General features: G+C 40.6%; 1 protein-coding gene across 1 annotated transcript in view; it reads left to right on the forward strand.

Annotated features, from left to right (window-relative positions):
• The first annotated feature begins 16,443 nt into the window (after positions 1-16,443).
• MAN2A1 (mannosidase alpha class 2A member 1) overlaps positions 16,444-20,340 on the forward strand; it is a 105,411-nt gene continuing 101,514 nt past the window's right edge. The window contains exon 1 of the mRNA XM_050328365.1: positions 16,444-16,715. Within this exon, the coding sequence (XP_050184322.1) occupies positions 16,581-16,715 (135 nt within the window). The 5' untranslated portion in view covers positions 16,444-16,580. The remainder of the gene's footprint in view (positions 16,716-20,340) is intronic.

Here is a 20,340-nt window from a genome sequence, read left to right on the forward strand (position 1 = left end):
GGCTGATGTAAGATGTTCAATTTGCCTGCTGACTTCAAGCAACCTGAGATTTGCCAATATTTTGCTAAGTGGCCACAGTAAGATTTAAAAGGGTAGTTTGACAGAACATGAAATCATGCAGCATGAAAAGGAATAATTGCTTTGGAAAATTTCAGCATGTCTGTGTGTCTCAATACAAAGAAAAGCTTTTTTTTTTTTTTTAACTAGAGTTGTCTGGAAAATATTACTTAAAAAGTGGACTGTCACAGGAATTGCTCTGACTAAGCTAATGCAAGGACTGGAACTAAGGACTGTAATCAAAAGACCAAGATCGAAAAACAGAAGCCTAATCAAAGGCAAGGCAGGAGCATGCCCAGCACACAGTTCAGCTGTCAGTAATCCTACCAGTTCAATACTGCAAGGCAGGTCCTGAGACAGCTTGTGGGGCAGATATGAGTACAGCTGCAGGCTGATGAGTACAAGCAGTCATTACTGGTCAGCTGAGAGCCCAAACAGGGCCCCAGGACAGGGGCTGCTGCATTTATGGTTCTGGTGTAAAGACAGTGCACTGAGTAATACAGCAGCGGTGCAACCAGCATGGATACCTATCAGTCATTTAGGCTTACACTCCCGGGCAGGTGGAGCTCGTTAACCCTTAAAGGAAACCCACCTACGTCCTGAGGACCTCGCTGCCACCGTCCAAGCTCGCTTGGCCCCGGTAGATGAACCTTAGGATTAAAGGGTGGGCTCAGTTCCGCGCACACTGTGTCTCACCTAAAAAATCCAATGCGCAGGCTGGAAGGTGTAAAGACCTTCCCCGGATCTTCACTCGTGAAGACTGGCCATTATATTATTTAGGCTTAAAGGCCAGACTTTATTTCTCACAGTTTGGTCAGATTATCAAGATGTAGGAGATTGGCTTCTGCCAGAAGGCTGTCTGACATTCCATAATCCACGCAGAGCATAATTGCGACTGACAGTAAAGTTTATTCATAGAAGTTCTTATTATTTTCTGCCAGAGTGAGATTATAGGTCTTCTACTAGGAAGACTGAAAACCTGACAAAGAGATTTACATTACATGGATAGGAATATTTTTTTTCTGTATTGTCAAGAGGCTTGTGCTGCAAGCCTGCTGAAATTTTGATCAATAGTGCACTCTTGACACTTAAGTCTTTTGCGATGAAAGATGCAAGATCCCTTTGAGTACTAAAGATCAGTCTTTCCCACTCGGTTTTACAGTGTAACATACCGTATCTACTTAGCAAACATCTCTGCAAAATATGTCTCATTTTTGACTGCTATCAAGCACCATGTTATCATGAAAATAAATGTCCAGGTTTAAACAAAATAGTACATGCAGCTATCATTTTGAGAAGAAGGTAGGGAAAGGATTTTTGAGAAAAAAAGCTGCCTATATTTATGAAGCAGCCACCTCTGCATCACATCTACTCAAATTCTTTCTCTTACCATATCCAGAGACATTTCCAAGCATTCAGTTCTTTCTCTCAACATCATTTGCATTTACAGCTTTAACATTTTCTCCCACAGGCACTATTTATAGGGCCTCTCTCAGTTCAGGTCCAATTGCTATCCATTGTTGCTATTAGGAAGGCATCAGGTTTCCAGTTTAACATGTTAGTGATGAATACAAAAAGAAATCATATCTGAATAGGAATATTCAGGCTTATATTTATGCTCTGTAATCTTGATAAATCTGGTACATTTAATTTCTTTTTATTTGGCATACACCCTGTCCTTCTGTACCTCTGGGCTTCCCTGCTTCCAACAAAAACATGCACGTTATTGTTGATACAAGACCTGTATATCAATGTTTTAAAGAAATAGAAGATTTTTTTTTTCCTACAGCATGAAACAGCATAAAAGTGAGGCAAACTACGCATAATTTTCAGAAAGATGTGTTTGCATATGACAACCAGGCTCTCCACCATGCTTTGCTCCGTGAAGAAGAATTAAAATATTGGAATGAGTGAAGTTTCTCCTGCTGGGATAGCTGTATTGTTGGCTTGCTTTGGGAGAACTGTTTAAACTGTGATTCCATTCTTTGTCTGCTTAAGCACTGCTTAAACACAAACATACTAACAGAGCTCTTATTTTCTTTGAGAAACAAGTTTATATTCACTGGTAAGTGCATGAGAATAATGTAGAGAACTTTATGCATACAGACAGACAGTGAAAAAAGAAACCAAGTGCCACTGATAAACTCCTTGTAGTAATGATCAGGCCAATGCTAAACACTAGGAAATATCATTTGGATTCCATAATCTTTAATTCTGCTGAGGCTTTGAGCAAGTGTGCCAAGCATGATGAGTAAATAGTTGGTTTTGCTTTGTTTTAATCAAAGACAAGCTGTGAGATATCACTTTTAAAATAATTCACAGCAGAGATGTAATATAATTGTGACATCTAGTCTTACTGAAAATAGACATGTCCAGATTAACTGTGGTGCAGGAAAAAAACACCACATAGTAAAAATAAAATAATTATTCTTAAAAAGCTATTGATAATCTACTTGCTTATTTCGATTTTGTTTTTCAACTTGCTTATTTCATTCAATAAATTAAAGGTGACTGCTCCATGCAGCCAATTCCGTTAAGGTTTTATGTAGTCCCTGAAAATAGGTAACAGTAATACAATTTCAGAATTTTGGCCTTTTACTGAGAGAGATCATTAAGAACAGTGGAAAAAGAAAAGTTTTCCTAAGATTTATCAAACTTGTCTCCCTATATTGCAAGTTGGGTAGTTTCAGAACAAATACTGTTCATATCTTTTCAGACATCTGTCCTAGGGTCAAGCTTTGGAACTGCCCTTTCAACATCTATTTGAAAAGAGAAATAATCTGTTTTTATTTTTTTGCCAGAATTTTGGGGTTTTCAAATATGTTTTGATTTATTATTTCCATTACAGAACTCAAGTTGTTTTAGAATAGATTATCTAATTTAGTTCAGTTTCACTTAGTTCTATACTTCTTGGAAATTAGACAGATGATGTATAAACTGTATGAGTGAAACAATCCTGAATGATCAGAACAATTCTGTTGTCCAATATGATACTTAACTTCCTTCAATTTATTCTTTATGCTTTCCAATGTATTGTATTTCTTTTTTAAAAAAAAGGATAGTATAACTCCAGAAAAAATAATGCTATATTTAGCCATTATGACAGTTTGAATTCAAAATTCACAATGTTTTCTTCTTTGGTCCTGGAAAAGTTGTCCCAAAAGGTTTTAGCTGCCTAAAGAGTGTCTTAGTTCTGCAGAGGAAGGACAAATCCGAAGAACAGAATTATGGACAGTTTTCTATTAGTGACAAGTGACCAAAACAATCCAGGGCCCAGTAATGAACTTAAGTATTGCATGTTTGATGGTTGCACACAATCCAGCCACATCTGAAATTCAGATCACTGCATCCCTGAGTTAAAACTGAATAAATATACCTTTATTTGCCAGTTAATCTGCTTTACAACAGAAGGTGTTGTTTTAACATTCATCTTGAAGCAACATGAAACCTATGTTCTCTTGGTTCTGCCAGAACAACTATTTCTACAATTAAAGGGACAGTTGGATTCAGGAACCCAGCTGGCTTGAAACAAATTATTTTTTGTTTCCTTAGGTAGGTATTGGCTGCACTGGCTGCCTGATTGCACTGACCAGGCACCATAATGATCTCCAATGCTGCAGTTCAAGACCTGTGATGTGAATTCGGTATGGAGCAAACAGTAAGACTGACGCTGATAGAATTAGTGACAAATAAGATAAACTGTACCATTAAGGGCCTGAATTCCCACCCTGTGTGAGCTGTAAATGTTGGTTATCACTCTTTTGAAATTATGTGAAGGTGGATAGGCTAGCCCTTGAATCTCAGTTCACATATTGGTTAGCATTAGCACTGGTAGAAATAAAACACACAGAAAGAAAGCAGTTTGTCCTAAAATAAAGGGAATGACAATTTTCTGTTGAGAAACATATTATCTAGCCAAAGATTTACTGCCTCAGTTTAACAGAGAAATCAGTTCTGGAAAAAAGCTATACTTTTTCATCTAAGAGACTTTTTTGAGGCAGTATCCCTAACAATTCTTTTGTGATGACAATAAAAAGAGTTGCTCTTCCTGCTAGGTGATAAGAACTTCAAAACCACTAATTCATTCTCACTCCAGACTTACCACTCTCCTTTGTGGCAAATTTAAAAAGTATTCAGAAAATATCACAACTGCCCCCTTCCTCCCTATAAGAATACTGCTATACTGTTAAGTAAACGATAGTAAGAGATCACTTATGGTTTCCAAAAACAGAAACTAATGTCATACAAATAACTAACTACAGAATAGTTTTCAAATGTTTTTCTTCTAGTTTATTGTTTGTGTAACTGAAGTTAAATTCTAGAATTATCTCTGATTCTATGTACTACAAAATACTCGCTTTAATAAGTGAATAGTCTGCTGTATAATGTATTTCTAGTAAAACACACTAAAAAGAGAAAAAATACAATCATGATTCATATTGTCATTATTATTTAGAAAATTACTTTATCATATACTTTCATCAAATTATGTGCTCACTTTCTTGGCATCAAAGAATATCATCAATGGCAAAGAGATGGAATTTTTTAGTATATAGGACATCAACAAGTTGCATATCAAATACAAAGCAACAGATACAGTTTATAATATGCACAATTTCATTCTAACTGAAACACAAAAATACTCCACAGAACTCTATAACTCAGTCTCAGTGTTTTTGCTGTGCAGTTCAAATGCATAAGTGTGAATATTATCTTAATCTGCAATTCTATCACAAACCACAAATACCTTCCAATTCTCATTCAAACTTGCAAGTATTGTAAAATTTGTTGAAGGTACATTCTCTCGCTATTGGTATATAGCTTAAATTATTCCTTATGCAGTTGATACACACCAAAATAAAGCTTCCTCTGAAGGGCAGCAAGGGGTTTTAAGCTTTCCTGAAAGTGCAGCAAGCACAAACCAGTAGAAACACTGCACCAACCACAATTTTCCAGTGCCTGTCTGATCTGAAACCTTGTTTGCCAGTGCACACTGAGCAGGGCCTTCAAGACCTTTGCTTTATAAGACATGCTCTCATATGAACATACTATCATTAAAGCACTAAAAAGGTCTTTGTAAAAATGTCTAAATTTACTTTTGTTCATGGAAAATTCTAAGTCCATGCTTGATCATTTTAAATTTCTGCCATTGAGTGGTCCTTACTCGTTTTTGAGGTCCTGAAATACCTGACCAATATATTCATGCTCATCTGCTCCTTTTCAGTTCTTGCACCACCCTAAAGGGCAAGCTTTGTCATCTTCATTTTCTCTGTCTCTTAAGCAAGCTTTGCTAGGGTCTTCTAGCAATAACACAAAGAAAGCTATGAAACACAAAATCATCACAAAATCCTCAAAAATATTTCCCTGGTGAAAGTCAGATCTTGGTCCTAATAATTACAAAGCCAAAGATTCATACCTTCAGCATCTGACTTCAATGCAGAGACTTGAATGGTTTCCTTCTGTGATGACAAGCATGAGCAGGCAAATTATATCAATTTCTTACAAATGCAAAGACTGAAATGATACAATGTGAATTTCTGTAAGCAGATCAGATACCTGTGTTACTTTTCATCAACACACAGAGTGCCAAGAGAATCTTGTGTCTTGCTGACACTAGCAATGTGCTCATGGAGCAGACATGGTCATGTTGACAAGTATGTGATTGCTTGTGATAAAATTAGCATGCTATGAGGAAAAAACCTATAGAACTCCTTGTTGCCTCCACCAGAGAGGAGAATGGGAGGTAATTTCCTCATTATCATTCACATATTTTTCCTCACAGCAGAAAGAAGGAGATGAAAGGGCTAAGGAGCTAGTTAATCATTGACTGAAGAAAGGCAACATCACCAACAGAAAAGCATACATACAATGTCAGGATGTTATCATAACTACTTAGTGATTCCTCCTTAATGATATTTGATAAGAGTCTGAGGACCACTTGAGTTGAGGATAGTTACAGTACTTGCGTCTAATCTTCTCTGCTGTGATGGTGAAGGATGCTACACTTATTAAGTCTTTTCACAACAAAGAACAATATTTTCTAAAAAATCTCAGCACTGTTCCTTATTTAATGAGGAAAACCAAAATTCAGTAATAAGAGTGCTCATGTGTCCTCTCCTACAACTTTAAAATCACTAAAAAATATCAACCACATATTACAGAAAAACAATGATAAACATGTTGTGGTCTGGTAGAATTAATAAAAATGGGCAATCAGGTAGAAGACAGACATCTGATTAATGCCCTTCTGATGGAGAAGTTTCATTAACATTATTAGTTAGCTTATTTAAACCTAACTTTTCCTAAGGGAAAAATAGGCTAATAAATGCCACCTCTGTGAAAAATGGTGCCTGTCCTTTATTAAATTACTGCAAAACAAAGAAGAAGGAGTAAAATGATAGGAGACTCAGCCTTACTTGTTCTGCTGTCAACAGTACAGCTGCTCATTTTCCTCCTACCTTTCTTTTTTTGCTTGCAGACTAAAATTCTAAAATATTTTAACTGTGGGACGCCTTATTACCAAATTCTTCCTTTGTGCATCTCCCACTGGAAGTGTGGGGCCATCTTCACCAGACCTGTATAAATAATGCTAGATTATTTCTCCTTTTTTTTTTTCTTTTTAAATAGTGACATGAAGTAGTGGAGTAATGCAACCATTATACCTCCCTATAGTGTAGGTCATGTACTTCAATGGTCATATAAGCTTGTTGCAATATGTTTCAACTTGTAAAGAAGTTGTGGTTTGTTTGTTTGTTTTTTTTTTTTCTTGTTAAGGTAACACTCAAGCATCCTACAAGAATCCTTGCCCAGGGGTATTGTTGCCCAGCAGCCATCTATCTTGCTGCTGATAGAGCTGGATACATGACAAATCAGTTTAAACTTAAAAATAGGCTACTGGGAGGAAGTTCCAAGGTACCTGATGAGGCAATGGGCATTCTTTCTGTTCTCCAATATATAACAGTATTCTCATTTTTTTTTATTTTTATTTTCTCCTATATTATTGTTCTTCAGATGTTCACTGCTTTATAGTGTACAGACAAATGCACACACACATTTACTGCAAAAGGTTCTGTTAAATATCAACCAGCTAAGCAGTGTTAAGGCTGCCAATACCTCCATCAATCCCAAACAGCCCAGACCAGCAGCCGTGGAGTGTGGAAAGCACTTCCCTTCTATAGGGAGTGCTTGGGGAAGGTGGGAACATGCTGGTTATGACTTTGCTTAGTGTAATATTGTTAGCATTGTTGAGTTAGAATTAATCTTTAGCATGTTAGAATATAGTTAGAATTAATCTTTAGCATGTTTCTGAGATACCTGTGTGGACATCACAAAAGTTGGACATTTTAGAGATTTTTAGGGTAACTTAGGAAGGCAAAAAGGATTGGTCTGAAGAAATATAACAAGTTGAATCTTGTGTTGCTTGTTACTTTTTGTCCATTATTTTTTTGTCTCCTCCTTTTAATAATGTATAGTTTTCAGAGTTGTGCTGCCTACACAGTTTTTTTGGGGTTTTTTGGTTATCTTCTACAGACTTCAGACATTAGTGACAATTTTCCATAAATATTTTGCATATAGACAATTGTATCAACAAAGAGAAAAAGGTAATTCTCAAAAGATAAAGTTGATTTGTAATATTCTTTTCACAATGTAACTTTCAGTTGAATTGAAAAGGATCAGAGGAAAATTAAGAACCAGAATATCATCTGAAAATACATCATACTTTTTTTCCTGAAGTTTGAAGCTTTATTTTCAACAGGCAGTAGCAACAATAGGCATATTCAAATTTTGTTCCATACTGTCAACATTATTCCAAGAAAAGTAAGTTTGTAAATATATGCTGTGATTTAATTAGTTTGTATACCAAACATTAGACATATCTAGCATATTCCTAGGGCTGTTTGCATTTGAAGTTACAGTGAATTATCTCTTCAAATAAGCATCTAGAACCTTGATAGAAATTAATAGTTATTTTCTATTAAGGTGGCATATGAAATACACATTCATCTATACTCACATACATTTCAAGGTAGTACTTCAAAACATGGTACAATAGTCATTATTAAATGTAGTTCTGGGCCATCCTGGTTACTTAAGCCATTGCTGCATAGTGTGAGAGAAAGCTGTGGATATGCTCAGTCTCTTCCTTACAGCACATGGTTTAAAACTTGTGGATTCAAACCACGCATAAGAGCATCAATGAAGTTCCATAATAATCAGGGTTTTTTTGCCCCAGGTAAATGCTCAAAAAGAGTCAAACACGTCTCTAATACATTTAATCCTTACATGAATTTAGGTGACTGATAATGGATCAATTTTTTGTACTTTAGAGGCTTAGTCAGATGATCAACAATATATTTTAAACAAATATATTACAGTAAAACATAAGGTAAGTTTGGTTGACATTTGTTACTAAACTTTCAATAATAAAATAGATTTTCTGAAGCAGATAGCACTTATTTTATACTTGCAACTGCCCTTTTTAACAAGTCTAATGTTTGCTACCCTGGTGAACATTTTTTTATTGTTTCCTTTTTAATATTCAGTTAATTAAAAATATAAACTGATATTTCTACCTAACTTCTTACAACATATCTGAGACATTGCTCTTTAACGTTTCTAATGCAGAACTTTATCTCCACTCATTAGTTGTTGCTTTATTCTCCTTAAACTATGTCTGCACTTAAGTATTTGCAGTTCCCAGAATGGGTTCACAGTTGTTGATAATTCTGAGAATAGTCAGAATAATGCTATATTCTTTACCTTTAATGAAATACTTCCTTGCTGTTATGCTTTCTAGTGAGGGAACTTAGTACATTTGGGATACCTGGAGATGCAGAAAACTGACTGTACCTCTTTTGGAGATGTAACCCTACTATTACATAATAGTTCTGATCACTGTATTTCTCGAGAATTGAATGACTCTGGAAGAGACCCCCAAATGCTCTGTTCTACAATGTTCAGATTCTCTTTCCTTAAATCAGACTATGCATTACTTTTAAAGTCAATGCTTCACTGATTATAGTGGAAACTTCTCTGTGCTTTATCTGTGCTTTGTGCTGAATCAGCTTTTATTTTGAAAACAAAATACATGTATAGCAGATACATTGTTCATTTTTTCTCTTGTGCATTTATTCCAATTTTTTTAGGGAATGACCACATATTAGAGAAGTGACTGAATATACAAATAAACCCCACATACCCAGTAGTATTCAGCAAAGAAAGCATGCATTCTTTTCCTTTGTAAAAATACATTGATATATTGCGTAATGACTAGATTCATCGTGAATGAACTCCTTTGTCTAATAAAAATTTTTTTGTTGTTTGGTATTTAACATTTTGATTTGAGCATTCCTTGTTATAGAATGGCATATTATCAGTTTGTAATAACTTCAGGAAGCTTTCATAACACACATTCAGCCAGACTTAACAACATGTGGCTTGGCACAGCTTACTTCTAAGATCTTTTTGATGTCTCTCATGCCATACTCATTCAATTAACATTTGTTGGGAAGATCACTGCTCCTTAGAATCCAGCTGTTTTGACTCAGCCCATCTAGGATTTAGGCAGGACTGTTCAGTTCAAAGTCCTCCAGTAGAAAAGGGTTTTTCTACAGTTGGTGGGCAAATTGGCCATTCCATTAGCAAAAATTAATTCAGTGCTTGAGGAAAACATCCTATATACAGGTTTAAGACATATGGTTCATGAAAAAGCTTGGAAAAGGGTGTCAGACAGCACTTTGTGAGAGGGATCATACAGTTCTAATTGACTGGTAAGAATAGTTAGCACTGTTGTTTAAAGACAAACAAAAGGTCTTCTGGGGGTTCAAAAGAGGGATTTATGAATACTAATGGACACGCGTTCTGCACTGTTTTATTCTATGGTTTCGCAGGTTAGTGCAAACCTATAATAGATTATTGTAATGATTGAGTTACTTTGCCTTTCAGAATCACAGAAGTAATCAATTGCCAGCTTCTGTGTTAGCTTTCTGCATACATACAGTTTCGACATTCTGATTTCAAGAGAAGCATCACACCACTTGTACCTCTCTAAATGATGTATTGTTAAATAAAGACATAAATTGTAAACATATATTTAAACCAATGCACTCTAAAAGCATTTGGGGGCACGTTCTGTATGTAATAGAGCATACATACATGCATGCATACATACATATATATGTGTATATATATATATATGTATATACAAGTACCTTATAAAAATCAAATTTCTACAGCAATTCAGCTCTAAAAATGTGAGAGGCATTGCTAATTGCCTGGTACTCCACTCTGTTATAGTGTTTCAAGATCTATACTAGATCAATGCAGTCTAAGTCTTAAGCTGTGAGCATTTAACATTAAGTTATATACAAAAAACAAGCAAATAAATTCAATGGAGGTGAAAGCAATGTCTTATTTTCCTTCACTAGTTACTAATATTTTAGAGAAGAATGACCTGACTGTTTGGAAAGTGGATTGATTTTTGCAGTCTGGAGTCTTACACCCTCAATAAATGCAAAGACTGGCAAGTACTGCAGCATGATTCTAATAGCAGGCAATGAGGCACTGCTAAACCATTTCCTAGTTGATTTTTCATTTGTATTTAAATAGAAGTGATTGATCTGACATTGCAGAAACATCAAAATTAAGTGGTTTTATTATTACATCTTTGTCAAATGTAGGTTATGGCATCCAGAACTTGAAAAACTAATAAAGCAGAAAACAAAAAAAGGCGTGTATGCTCAGACAAGCTAAATTTCTTAAGAAAGTGAAACTAAGAATTGTTCCTCCTTGTGACCATTTGTACTGAATCTCATTCCTAAGAATGCACATGCTTTGCATTTGTGGAAAAAGCAAAGTAGGGCAGGAAGAATTCTGCAGAATGTCATGAAGCTGATGAAGGGTATGGAGCACAAGTCTTATGAGGAGTCACTGAGGGAGATGGGGGTGTTTAGCCTGGAAAAAAGAGGGCTCGGGGTGACCTTATAATTCTCTACAGCTACCTGAGAGGAGGTTGTAGGTATGTGGGGTCGGTTTCTTTTCCCATGTAACCAGTGTCACGACAAGAGAAAACACCCTTGAGTTGTGCCAAAGGAGGTACAGATTGGATATGAAGGATAATTTCTTCACTGAAAGGGCAGTTAGACATTGGAACAGACTGCCCAGAGAGGTAGTGTAATCACCATCCCTGGAAGTGTTCAAAATGCCTGTGAATGTAGCACTTGAGGACACGGTTTAGTGGGGAGCACAGTGGTGTTGGACTCAATGGTCTTAGAGGCATTTTCTAATCCAAGCAAATCTATGATTTCATGAAGGATGATGATGATAAAGGTATATTCTTCTCACTTAGGCACTTGTATCCGTACATAAAAGTGTACTATCTATCTATCTATCTATCTATCTATCTATCTATCTATCTATCTATCTATCTATCTACATGTGCTATTACCTCAGTTGCTTTTGTACTATTAAAAAACACTCACAAAAAAAGCTTGGTATAAACTGGAACCTTAGAAGAAAAATATTTCTAAGCAACCAGAGCAGTTTTTGAATGTTGAACAAAAACACTGAGTTCCATTTCCAATAGGAAATATCTTAGGCAAACTAAAAATATTCTAGTCGTCTCCACCATACGCAGAAATATAACTACCCACCAAACGCAGTGCATTACGGATTTAAGAAACTATCTCCCTTTCTTATATTGCAAGTCTTACCACAAAGGATGGATGTTAATTTATAAGCTTTGAATGAAGCAAATAATAAAAATCAGTTTCTTGGAGATGAAATGCACATTTGCTAAATTCTTATGTTCCTTTAAAATTTCCAAGGCTAGTTACAACTTTCAAATAAGCAGCTATTGATAACTTGTTGTCCAATCCAACAATAATGATTTTGTATTGTGATGATATGATACCAAAACAACCAAATGAGAACTGGAAACATTGTACTTCTTGTCTTTGATATCACCCAAACCAGATTTATTGTTGATAGACTAAAAGTGTCAGTCTTAGACCACATAAGCTGAGTCCGTCATCCTATAGAGGATACATTCTTATGTATCAGGTATTAAATATTACAATTCTACTGTGTATCTGACACAACAGCACAGAGCATGTATCTAAACAGGTAGCAGTATCTAATCTTAAGTGTCACCTAAGGAAATTCTTCAAACATAAGAAGAGTTGCAAAATCAAACACAGAGAAACCAACACTAATAGGTCAATTTGTGCACAGTGACACACCTGTAAAAGTAACCTGTATTTGCCCCCTCAGGCAAATATACATCATGACACAGCTTTCAAGTGTAAGACCAGGTACTACTTTCCACTTGATCTCTGGTTTATTCAAACTGCTCTCACTGAAACTATAATGATTCGAAATATGGTTTTACTGTAATCATAAGTTTTAACCTCTCCTATTATTCCATATACACCACTGAAACAGTGAAGTGACAATAGAATTGGTAATTTCCTTACAGTCTAAAAAAAAAAAAATCACAGTTTAATAAAACATTACAATTTTATCTATAAAAGAATCTTGTAAGAAAATGGCTAAACTCATAGCTTTCATTAGCCTCAGAAGCAAATGCAAGTTCTGTGCGTTTCTGCAATTTAGATCACATATATCTTGAGAAGGAACCAGAAAACAAAGAATCCTTACCAGCTGTCTACAGATTTTTCAGTTCATATGACTTACTATAACCCAGAAATCCTCTAATAGAAAGGAGAACAGGGTCTCATTTTCTATGACATTTGTTCTCTTAGCCAGCTGATAACTAATGTCCCTCTGTGGTACTCTTTCTGTTTAAAGCCATTCCCTCTTGTCTTATCACTACATGCCCTTGTAAGAAGTCCCTCTCCAGCTCTCTTGTAGCCCCTCTATAGGTACTGGAAGGTTTCTGTAAGGTTTCCCTGGAGCCTTCTCTTCTCCGGGCTCTTCACCAACCCCTGATGAACACCACCAGGTATCCACCCGGATATTGACTACAACTCTTTGAGTGAGATCATCTAGACAATTCCTTATTAACCAAGTGGTCCATCCATCTAATCCAGTTTACGATGTCATGTGGGACAGTATCCAAAGTTTTGCACAAGTCCAGGTGAACTATGTAATTTGCTCTTCCCTTATTCACTAATGCTGTAAACCCATTGTAGAAGGCCAACTAATTTTTCAGGCACAAATTGCCATAAGTGAAGACATGGTGGCTGTCACCAATCACCTCCTTGTTTTCCATGTGCCTTAGCACACTTTTAAGGAGGATCTGCTCCATTGTCTTGTTGGGCAATGAAGTGAGACTGACCAGCCTGTAGTTCTATGGGTGTTCCTCATTTCCTCTTTTAAAAATGCGGTTTATGCTTACCCTTTTCCAGTCAGTAGGAACTTCACTAGATCACCATGACTTTTCAAATAGGATGGATAGTGGCTTAGGTATTTCTTCAGCCAGTTCCCTCAGGACCTGTGGTTGCACCTCATCAGGTCCCATGGACTTGTGCATATTCAGTTTCCTTAGATGTTATTGAACCTGATGTTCTCCTGCAGTGGGTGGTTCTTCACTCTATCTGTGCCTGCCTTTGCCCTTTGTGACTTGGGCAATGTGGCTGGAGTACTGGCCAGTAAAGGCTGAGGAAAAAAGGTCTTTAAGCCTCCTCTATGTCCCAGGTCTCCTATTTTCTTCTGAAGAGGGGGTCACATTTTGCCTACACTTCCTTTTACCACTGGTATACCTGTAGAAGCTTTTCCTTCTGCCCTTGAAGTCCCTGGCTAAGCTTAATACTTGCGGTGCTCTAGCTTTTTTAACCTGATCCCTGGCTACTCAGACAAATTCTCTGTATTTCTCCCAGAACACCTGCCCTTGCTTCCACCATTTGTAGGCTTCCTTTTTTTATTTGTTTGGAACCTTCTTGCTCCTTGCCCAGAAATTCATCCATGCAGGCCTCCTGTGGTTTTGCCCAAGTTCCTCTTTGTCGGAATGTATCACTTAAGAGCTTGGAGGAGGTGACCCTTGACTATTAACCAGCTTTCTTGTGCTCCTCTTCCCTCCAGGGCTTTATCCCATGGTGTTTCATGAAGCAGATCCCTGAAGAGGCCAAGTCAGGTCTCCTGCAGTTTGTTGAACTTGCTGTGCTTCTCCCTCATTGTCCCAAGGATCTTGAACTACACCATTTCATGGTCACTACATCCCAGGCTGACCTTGAGCTTCACATTCCCCTCTAGCTCCTCCTTGTTGGTGAGAACAAGGTCCAACATAACACCTCTCCTCATTGGCTCCTCTATCACTTGGAGAAGGAAGTAGTCATCAACGCATTCTGGAACTTCTTGTTCCTCCAAGAGATGTTGGGTTCCATGAGGACCAGGGCTTGTGAATGTGAGTCTGCTCCTGTCTGTCTGTGGAAGGATTCATTTGCTTGGTCTTCCTGGATGGGACGCTTGTAGCAGACCCCCACTGTAATGTCACCTGTGCCTGCCTTCCCTTTAATCCTGACCCACACGGTTTTGGTCAGCTCCTCATTCATCTCCATCCTCATCCATCCATGCACTCCAACAAAACAAGATATTGTTTGCATAGAGGCATTTGAGTTGCAAACCTACTTATTGGCTGGAGTGGTTGGAATTCCTTTGTGCTGCCCTTCAGGTGTTCTCCTGCTGACCTGTGATCTCTTTACAGGTCCTGGGCATCTCTTGCTGGCTCTGGCATTGAACTGGTATGACTTGGATAGCCTGAGGTTCCTCTCCCCTTGGCAATCACAGTAGTTCTTAATGCACATACCTAGTGACTGCAGCAGTCTTGTACGGCCCTTCAAAGGCGGAATCCAACACTTCAACATTTTGTCCAGTGGGAGAGAAGGAAGGAGAAGTTATGAATAATCAAATGCTCAAGTATGTTCTGTAAGATACTGGAAGAAGCTCCAGGCATGGAAAAACTTAGGAATGATATAAGCCTCTTGGCTCCTACAAAGGTCTACTGAAATTATTGTCCAAATTTTTGTGTACTATTACAGTTTTAACAGCTTATTTTGGGGGTGGAGGGGTGGGGATGGTGGTGGGGGGGGAGGGGGATGGAACGAGGATGATTTTAATGGAAAAAGAAAATAAAGTAGTGATGCTAACACATACGTCCTGACTTTAAGTCATAAGGGGTATGTCTCAATGATAGTCATTAAAAAAGCAGCACACAGAGCGGTATAATGTGTTTCCAGGATGTGCTGGTACTTCCTCGAAATATTGGCCAGGAGCACACAACAGGCATGAACGTTCTTCAAATCAAGCAGATTAAATCTGTAAGAACTAGAAGTTAAAAGCTACAAAACTTGGGAAGTGGCACAACCTGAACTGCCAGCCCTGAACTAGCCCGTTCCAGCTGTGACCCATTCCTGCAGGAACACGCGGTGCTTTCCATGAAGCTACTTATTCATACGTAGAAAAGCTTGACTCAGGCCGGAGCTTGGCAGTGGCTCACAAACGTGCCCGATGTTCCATGGGTAACCGGTATCCTATGGAAAGGTGCGACGGGGGCTTTGCTAAACAACGCGGATGAGGGAGTCGTTCTGTCCCTGTCTTCCTTCTTCTCCCGGCGGCCGCAAGGCCCGCGTAGAACGGCGGAGTCCCGCAGCATCCCCCTCCCCCTTCCTTCCACAGCCTTCCCGCTTCCCGCGGCCAAGGCTGCCACACAACGACCGCCGACGGGGCGGCGGCGGGATTGGCGACATCGGTGCGCGGCGCCTCCGAGCGGCCGCGCCGCCCGGGGGGAGGAGGCAGCTCCGGGCCGGCCCCTCCGCGCCGAGCCAGAGGTGGGGAGCGGGGCTCACCCTCTTCCCCCGGAGGAAGCGGGAGGGGCGGCGGCCGCGGCTCCCCCCGGGGCTCGAGCGGCGGGGCGGCGAGGGCGGGGCCGCGGCCGTGACGCGGCGGTGGGGCCGGGTGGGGGCTCGGTCGGCGCGGACCGTGCGCGGCGGCCCCGGAGCTCCGGCGGCACTTGTGACACCGCTCCGGCCCCGGGAGGAGGTGCTGGATTCCGCGCGCGTGCAGGCAGCGAGGAGCAGCGGGGCGGCTGCAGAGGCGGCCGGAGTGAGGAGGAGGAGGAGGAGGAGGAGGAGGAGGAGGAGGAGGGAGGAGGAGGAGGAGGAGGAGGAGGAGGAGGGAGGAGGAGGAGGAGGAGGCAGAGAGCGGGGAGCAGCGAGCAGCGCCGTTTGGTCGGCCCCGCGCCGCCGCTGCAGCCACTTCCCCGCCGGGCGCTCTCCTGCGGGGGAACCCGATCCGCTCCCGGAAACTCTCGGCTCGTCTCTGGCCGCGCCGGCGGGGTGGTCTCGACACGGCTTCTGCCCCGGCGCGGCGGGCAGGGGAGAGGAGGGCCGGGGCAATCTCGCACTTCTCCGAAGGACAGTCCGTGCCGCCCCTTTCCGGGGGCGGCGCCCGCGGTCCCCGCCGCGCCGGGATAACTTTCGGCCCCGATCGCGGGGCGGCCGAGCGGGGCCCGGGCGCGCCGGCCGCGGCGGGAGGAGCGCGGCGGAGCCGGCCCGGCGGCCGCGGAGATGAAGCTGAGCCGGCAGTTCACGGTGTTCGGCAGCGCAGTCTTCTGCGTTGTGATCTTCTCCCTCTACCTGATGCTGGACCGCGGCCACTTCGACCACCCGAAGAGCCCCCGGAGGGAGGGCACCTTCCCCAAGGTGAGAGGGGCGGTGGCTGGGGGCGGAGAGGGGGAGGCGGCGGTGCAGCCAACGGGGCTCCTTTTTCTCCCCGCCGGGATTCTCGGGCTGCGGGGCCCCCGGGGCGGGGAGCGAACGGAGCCGCTTCCGGGCGGCGCAGCCGCGGCTCGGCCTGTCCCGGGGCTGTGCAGGGAGCGGGGTGCGGGGCACAGCCCACCCGGCTGCCGGGGAGGGGAACAAGCCCACCTTCACCGGGCGGGACGAGCTGGAGGCTGCGGTGCGGCTCCCGCGGCCCGAGGGGCTCCTCGGGCGGGCAGCAGAGCGGGAACGCGGAGCTCACTCTGGGCTGTGAGAATCGGTGCTGGAAACAGGAGCTGACAGGGAGGGCTGGGAACCGGAGGGTAGAACCTCAGCCGTGGCAACAACAGGTAGGTTTAGGGAAATGCTGACTTCGCTGCTGCTTTCCATTCCGCTAAGCCTTACTTTCGAGCCGTAACCGGCTGACCTGACTACGCCGCGTGGTTGAAAGACGCAGCTCTTCACTTTCCTCCGTTTTCTGCGTGAGGGAGAAATTCAAAAACTGTGCGTCGCGGTTGTGTTCTGAGAAGGAATGTTTGCCCGTGACAAGAAACATGTATTTCAGAGACCAGCGAGATATGCTGTGCAGAATGGCAGAATGCTACTGGGTACAAACAGCTTTATGTTCTTATAGTAGTGTACAAAAAAAAACCCAACTCAGAAAATCAATTTATAACCTATTTATGCTTGCATGGTACTTATTTTTTGCAAACAAAACAAATGTAAATTTATTCTAGTTCTGCAGTGAGACTTCAAGTGAATAGAACTCCGAAAACTTATATAAAAAGTAACGGTTCTCTCTCTGTTAGAACCACTATTGTTTCATTTAATGCAAAAGTAATTACTGATACCATTTTGTTAATGGTAAAGATAAAACCTTTACATAAACGTAAAGAAAGGGAGCGGATCTATTCTACCTTTATTCCTTCAAGTTACAGTTCAGAGGTCAGCCACTAGCTGTTGCAGGAACAAGGAGAAAGGAAAGAAGCTTAGGAAATGGAAGAATGAAAGACAAAGCTGGCTACAGGAGCTGTGTCTGTTCGAAATGTAACTCCAGCAGGCGAGTAATGCCACGTGTTACACTTGTAACAGATACTTTGGTGATATGGCCAGTAAAGAAATCACTTAATGTGTTATTATTTCGCCAGCTGAGTTTAATCCAGGTGAAGTATAGAATTGGAAAGCTCATCCATTGGTGGTTTGTTTGTTTGTTTGTTTTTTTTTTAAATGTTAGATTTTGGTTTGAAATACTTGAATGAACAAGGAAGACTTATTAGACATGTTTTGTCTTCTGTTACCACTGTCTCGCAGTTGAAGTTCCTGACTGTATCTTACAATTGTTTGAGGTGTAATGTGGTCTTTTTCTCTTGTGAGGAAGGATTTTGGACGGTAATCTGTTTTTAGGCCTCTTCCTTCTACGTAATCTAGTCAGTTAGAGACCAGCATTTCTCCTTCCATCCTCCTCCTTTCTCTCAGTCTTCTAGAACGGTCTGTGAGTGTTTACTCTTTTTGTCTTTTCTATGTCTAAATTTCTTTGAGGCCTCTTATTCTTACTGGAGAATCTTCTGCCTATCACTAGTCCTTGCTTTGGGTGAACAGTTTTCCTTTCTTACTGCTTTATCCTTTGAGGAAGTTCAAGATGAAATTGACATGATTTTGTAATTTGATTTTACTACCCATGTGATAGAAATTTTTCACTTTGTTGTACCTCTGAAACCTCTGACAGCTGGCAAATACTTTCAGAATGTTATAATGTCAGTTTAAAATAAATTTAAAGATGAAAAGTGGAATAGAAACCTCCAGAAATACTTGAAGAAAACAGCTTCAATACTACTACCTCAGATGACTGTTTGTGCCAGTGTAGTGTTGCCAAAGCTCAGAGTACTGTAAATGAAACTAGCCACAGATGTAAAATCTTCAGACTGTTCTTGTTTATGGAAAACTATGGCAGCAGTTTGTAGATTTAAGAAAGCATTCTGTTTTCTGTTAACAAAGGTCAGTATTTTTTGGCTTGGAAAGAGGAAGCAACCTTTTTTTTTTTTTTTTTTCTTCTTTCAAGTGTTACTGGTTTGATTTACTTCATACCTCTTTCTGTTCTGGCAGTGTGCTGATTTTTCAGCTTTGCTGTTCCTCCCTGCAGTTCTGGTAACAAGACACGTCACCTTTCATGTCCTGAAAGTTGCGCATTGATTAGTTTCTTTTTCCTGACCTACACTGAGCTTACACTAAACTCAGAGAAAAAAAGTGGGTACTTCTGAAAGGAACCTCTTGTTTAGCTTATAAGCATTTGCTATCTGAGTATTCTGTTTGATTTCTACCTGGATTAGGGATGGGAGTTTTCAGCTGGTGTTGCCTTTTAGTCTGCATTCACCTCAAGTGTCATGGTACCTAGTGCCAGTAGTAAAATAAATTATTAGAATTACTGCTTCATTTTCATTTCCATGTTTTGTTTCAGACAAGGTGCCTTGTCTTGGCATGGTCTCAAGGTACTTTACATCAGACTCAGTCTTGTGAACCTGTGTTCTTTCAGATTTATCAGTGTAGGCCAGTGTAGACAAGAGCTGTTCTTACAGAACTTGCTTAACGCTTTAAGAGTTCAGGTGGTTGTTCAAGGATGCCAACAGAAATGTCTTGCAGAAATAACTTTTGGGGAGGATCTCCCAAGATGGCTGAATATCCATGGGCAGATGGCTTTATGTAATCTCTAACCAAATACTTCAATGATTTTCCGTGCTGTGCTAAACAGAACCTGCAGTCGGGCTTTGGACACAGCAGTGACATTGTGTCTTTCTCAGTGTTTGGATTGCAAAAGCTGGCACAGTTGTCAGTTTTACTGTGAATTTTTTTCACACCTCTTCATGCTAAGGTGGCAATAGGGGCAACTATAATAGAACTGGAGGTATAGGCTTGTCATCGGTGGTGGTGCATGGAAATCATAATACCAGAAGATCTCTGTGTTGTAATACAGTGGAAGTTCCTGTTAATTCGGGGAAGAATAGGTACTTATAATATATGGAGATCAGACTTACGGGCTTACTGACCTCTTCTTTGTAATTCCTGCATATATCTTCATGAATCCTGCCTGTTTGTCTGGCATGTATTATTCTTAGGATGGCCATACCACAAGCTCTTTCTGAGCCTGTTCCTAACCGTAGGATGCTCCTGTCTCAGAACACGTCTCAGAATATGATGTGTCCCAGTGTACTGTCTCAGGCTGGGAACCACGTTACAACGTTGCACAGGGAGAAGCTCAAGGTGCAGGAATGGCCTTAGATCCATTTTTAGTTTATTATTGTACCTGTTGTCAGTACAGATCATTGTGTAAGATTATTCTAGTGGAATATAGTAGAAAAAATGGTTGAGTGTATTAGTTTTGTCTGCAACAATGCAGGATTTTCTGAGAAATCTTGTGTGACTGTGGAGTACAGAAAGGTTCAAAGTGGTGCTTAGTCCTGTGACATCTGTTGTGCAGCACGTGTCAGCTACAAGTAATTTGTGGGCCAAATTGATAACTGCTAAGTGAAAACTACAGTCAAATCAAGTCTCTAGTAGAGTAAGTCCATAAGCA

Source organism: Myiozetetes cayanensis, unplaced genomic scaffold (assembly GCF_022539395.1).
Source record: "Myiozetetes cayanensis isolate MyiCay16 unplaced genomic scaffold, myiCay2020 scf4, whole genome shotgun sequence".
Classification (NCBI taxonomy): Eukaryota; Metazoa; Chordata; class Aves; order Passeriformes; family Tyrannidae; genus Myiozetetes; species Myiozetetes cayanensis.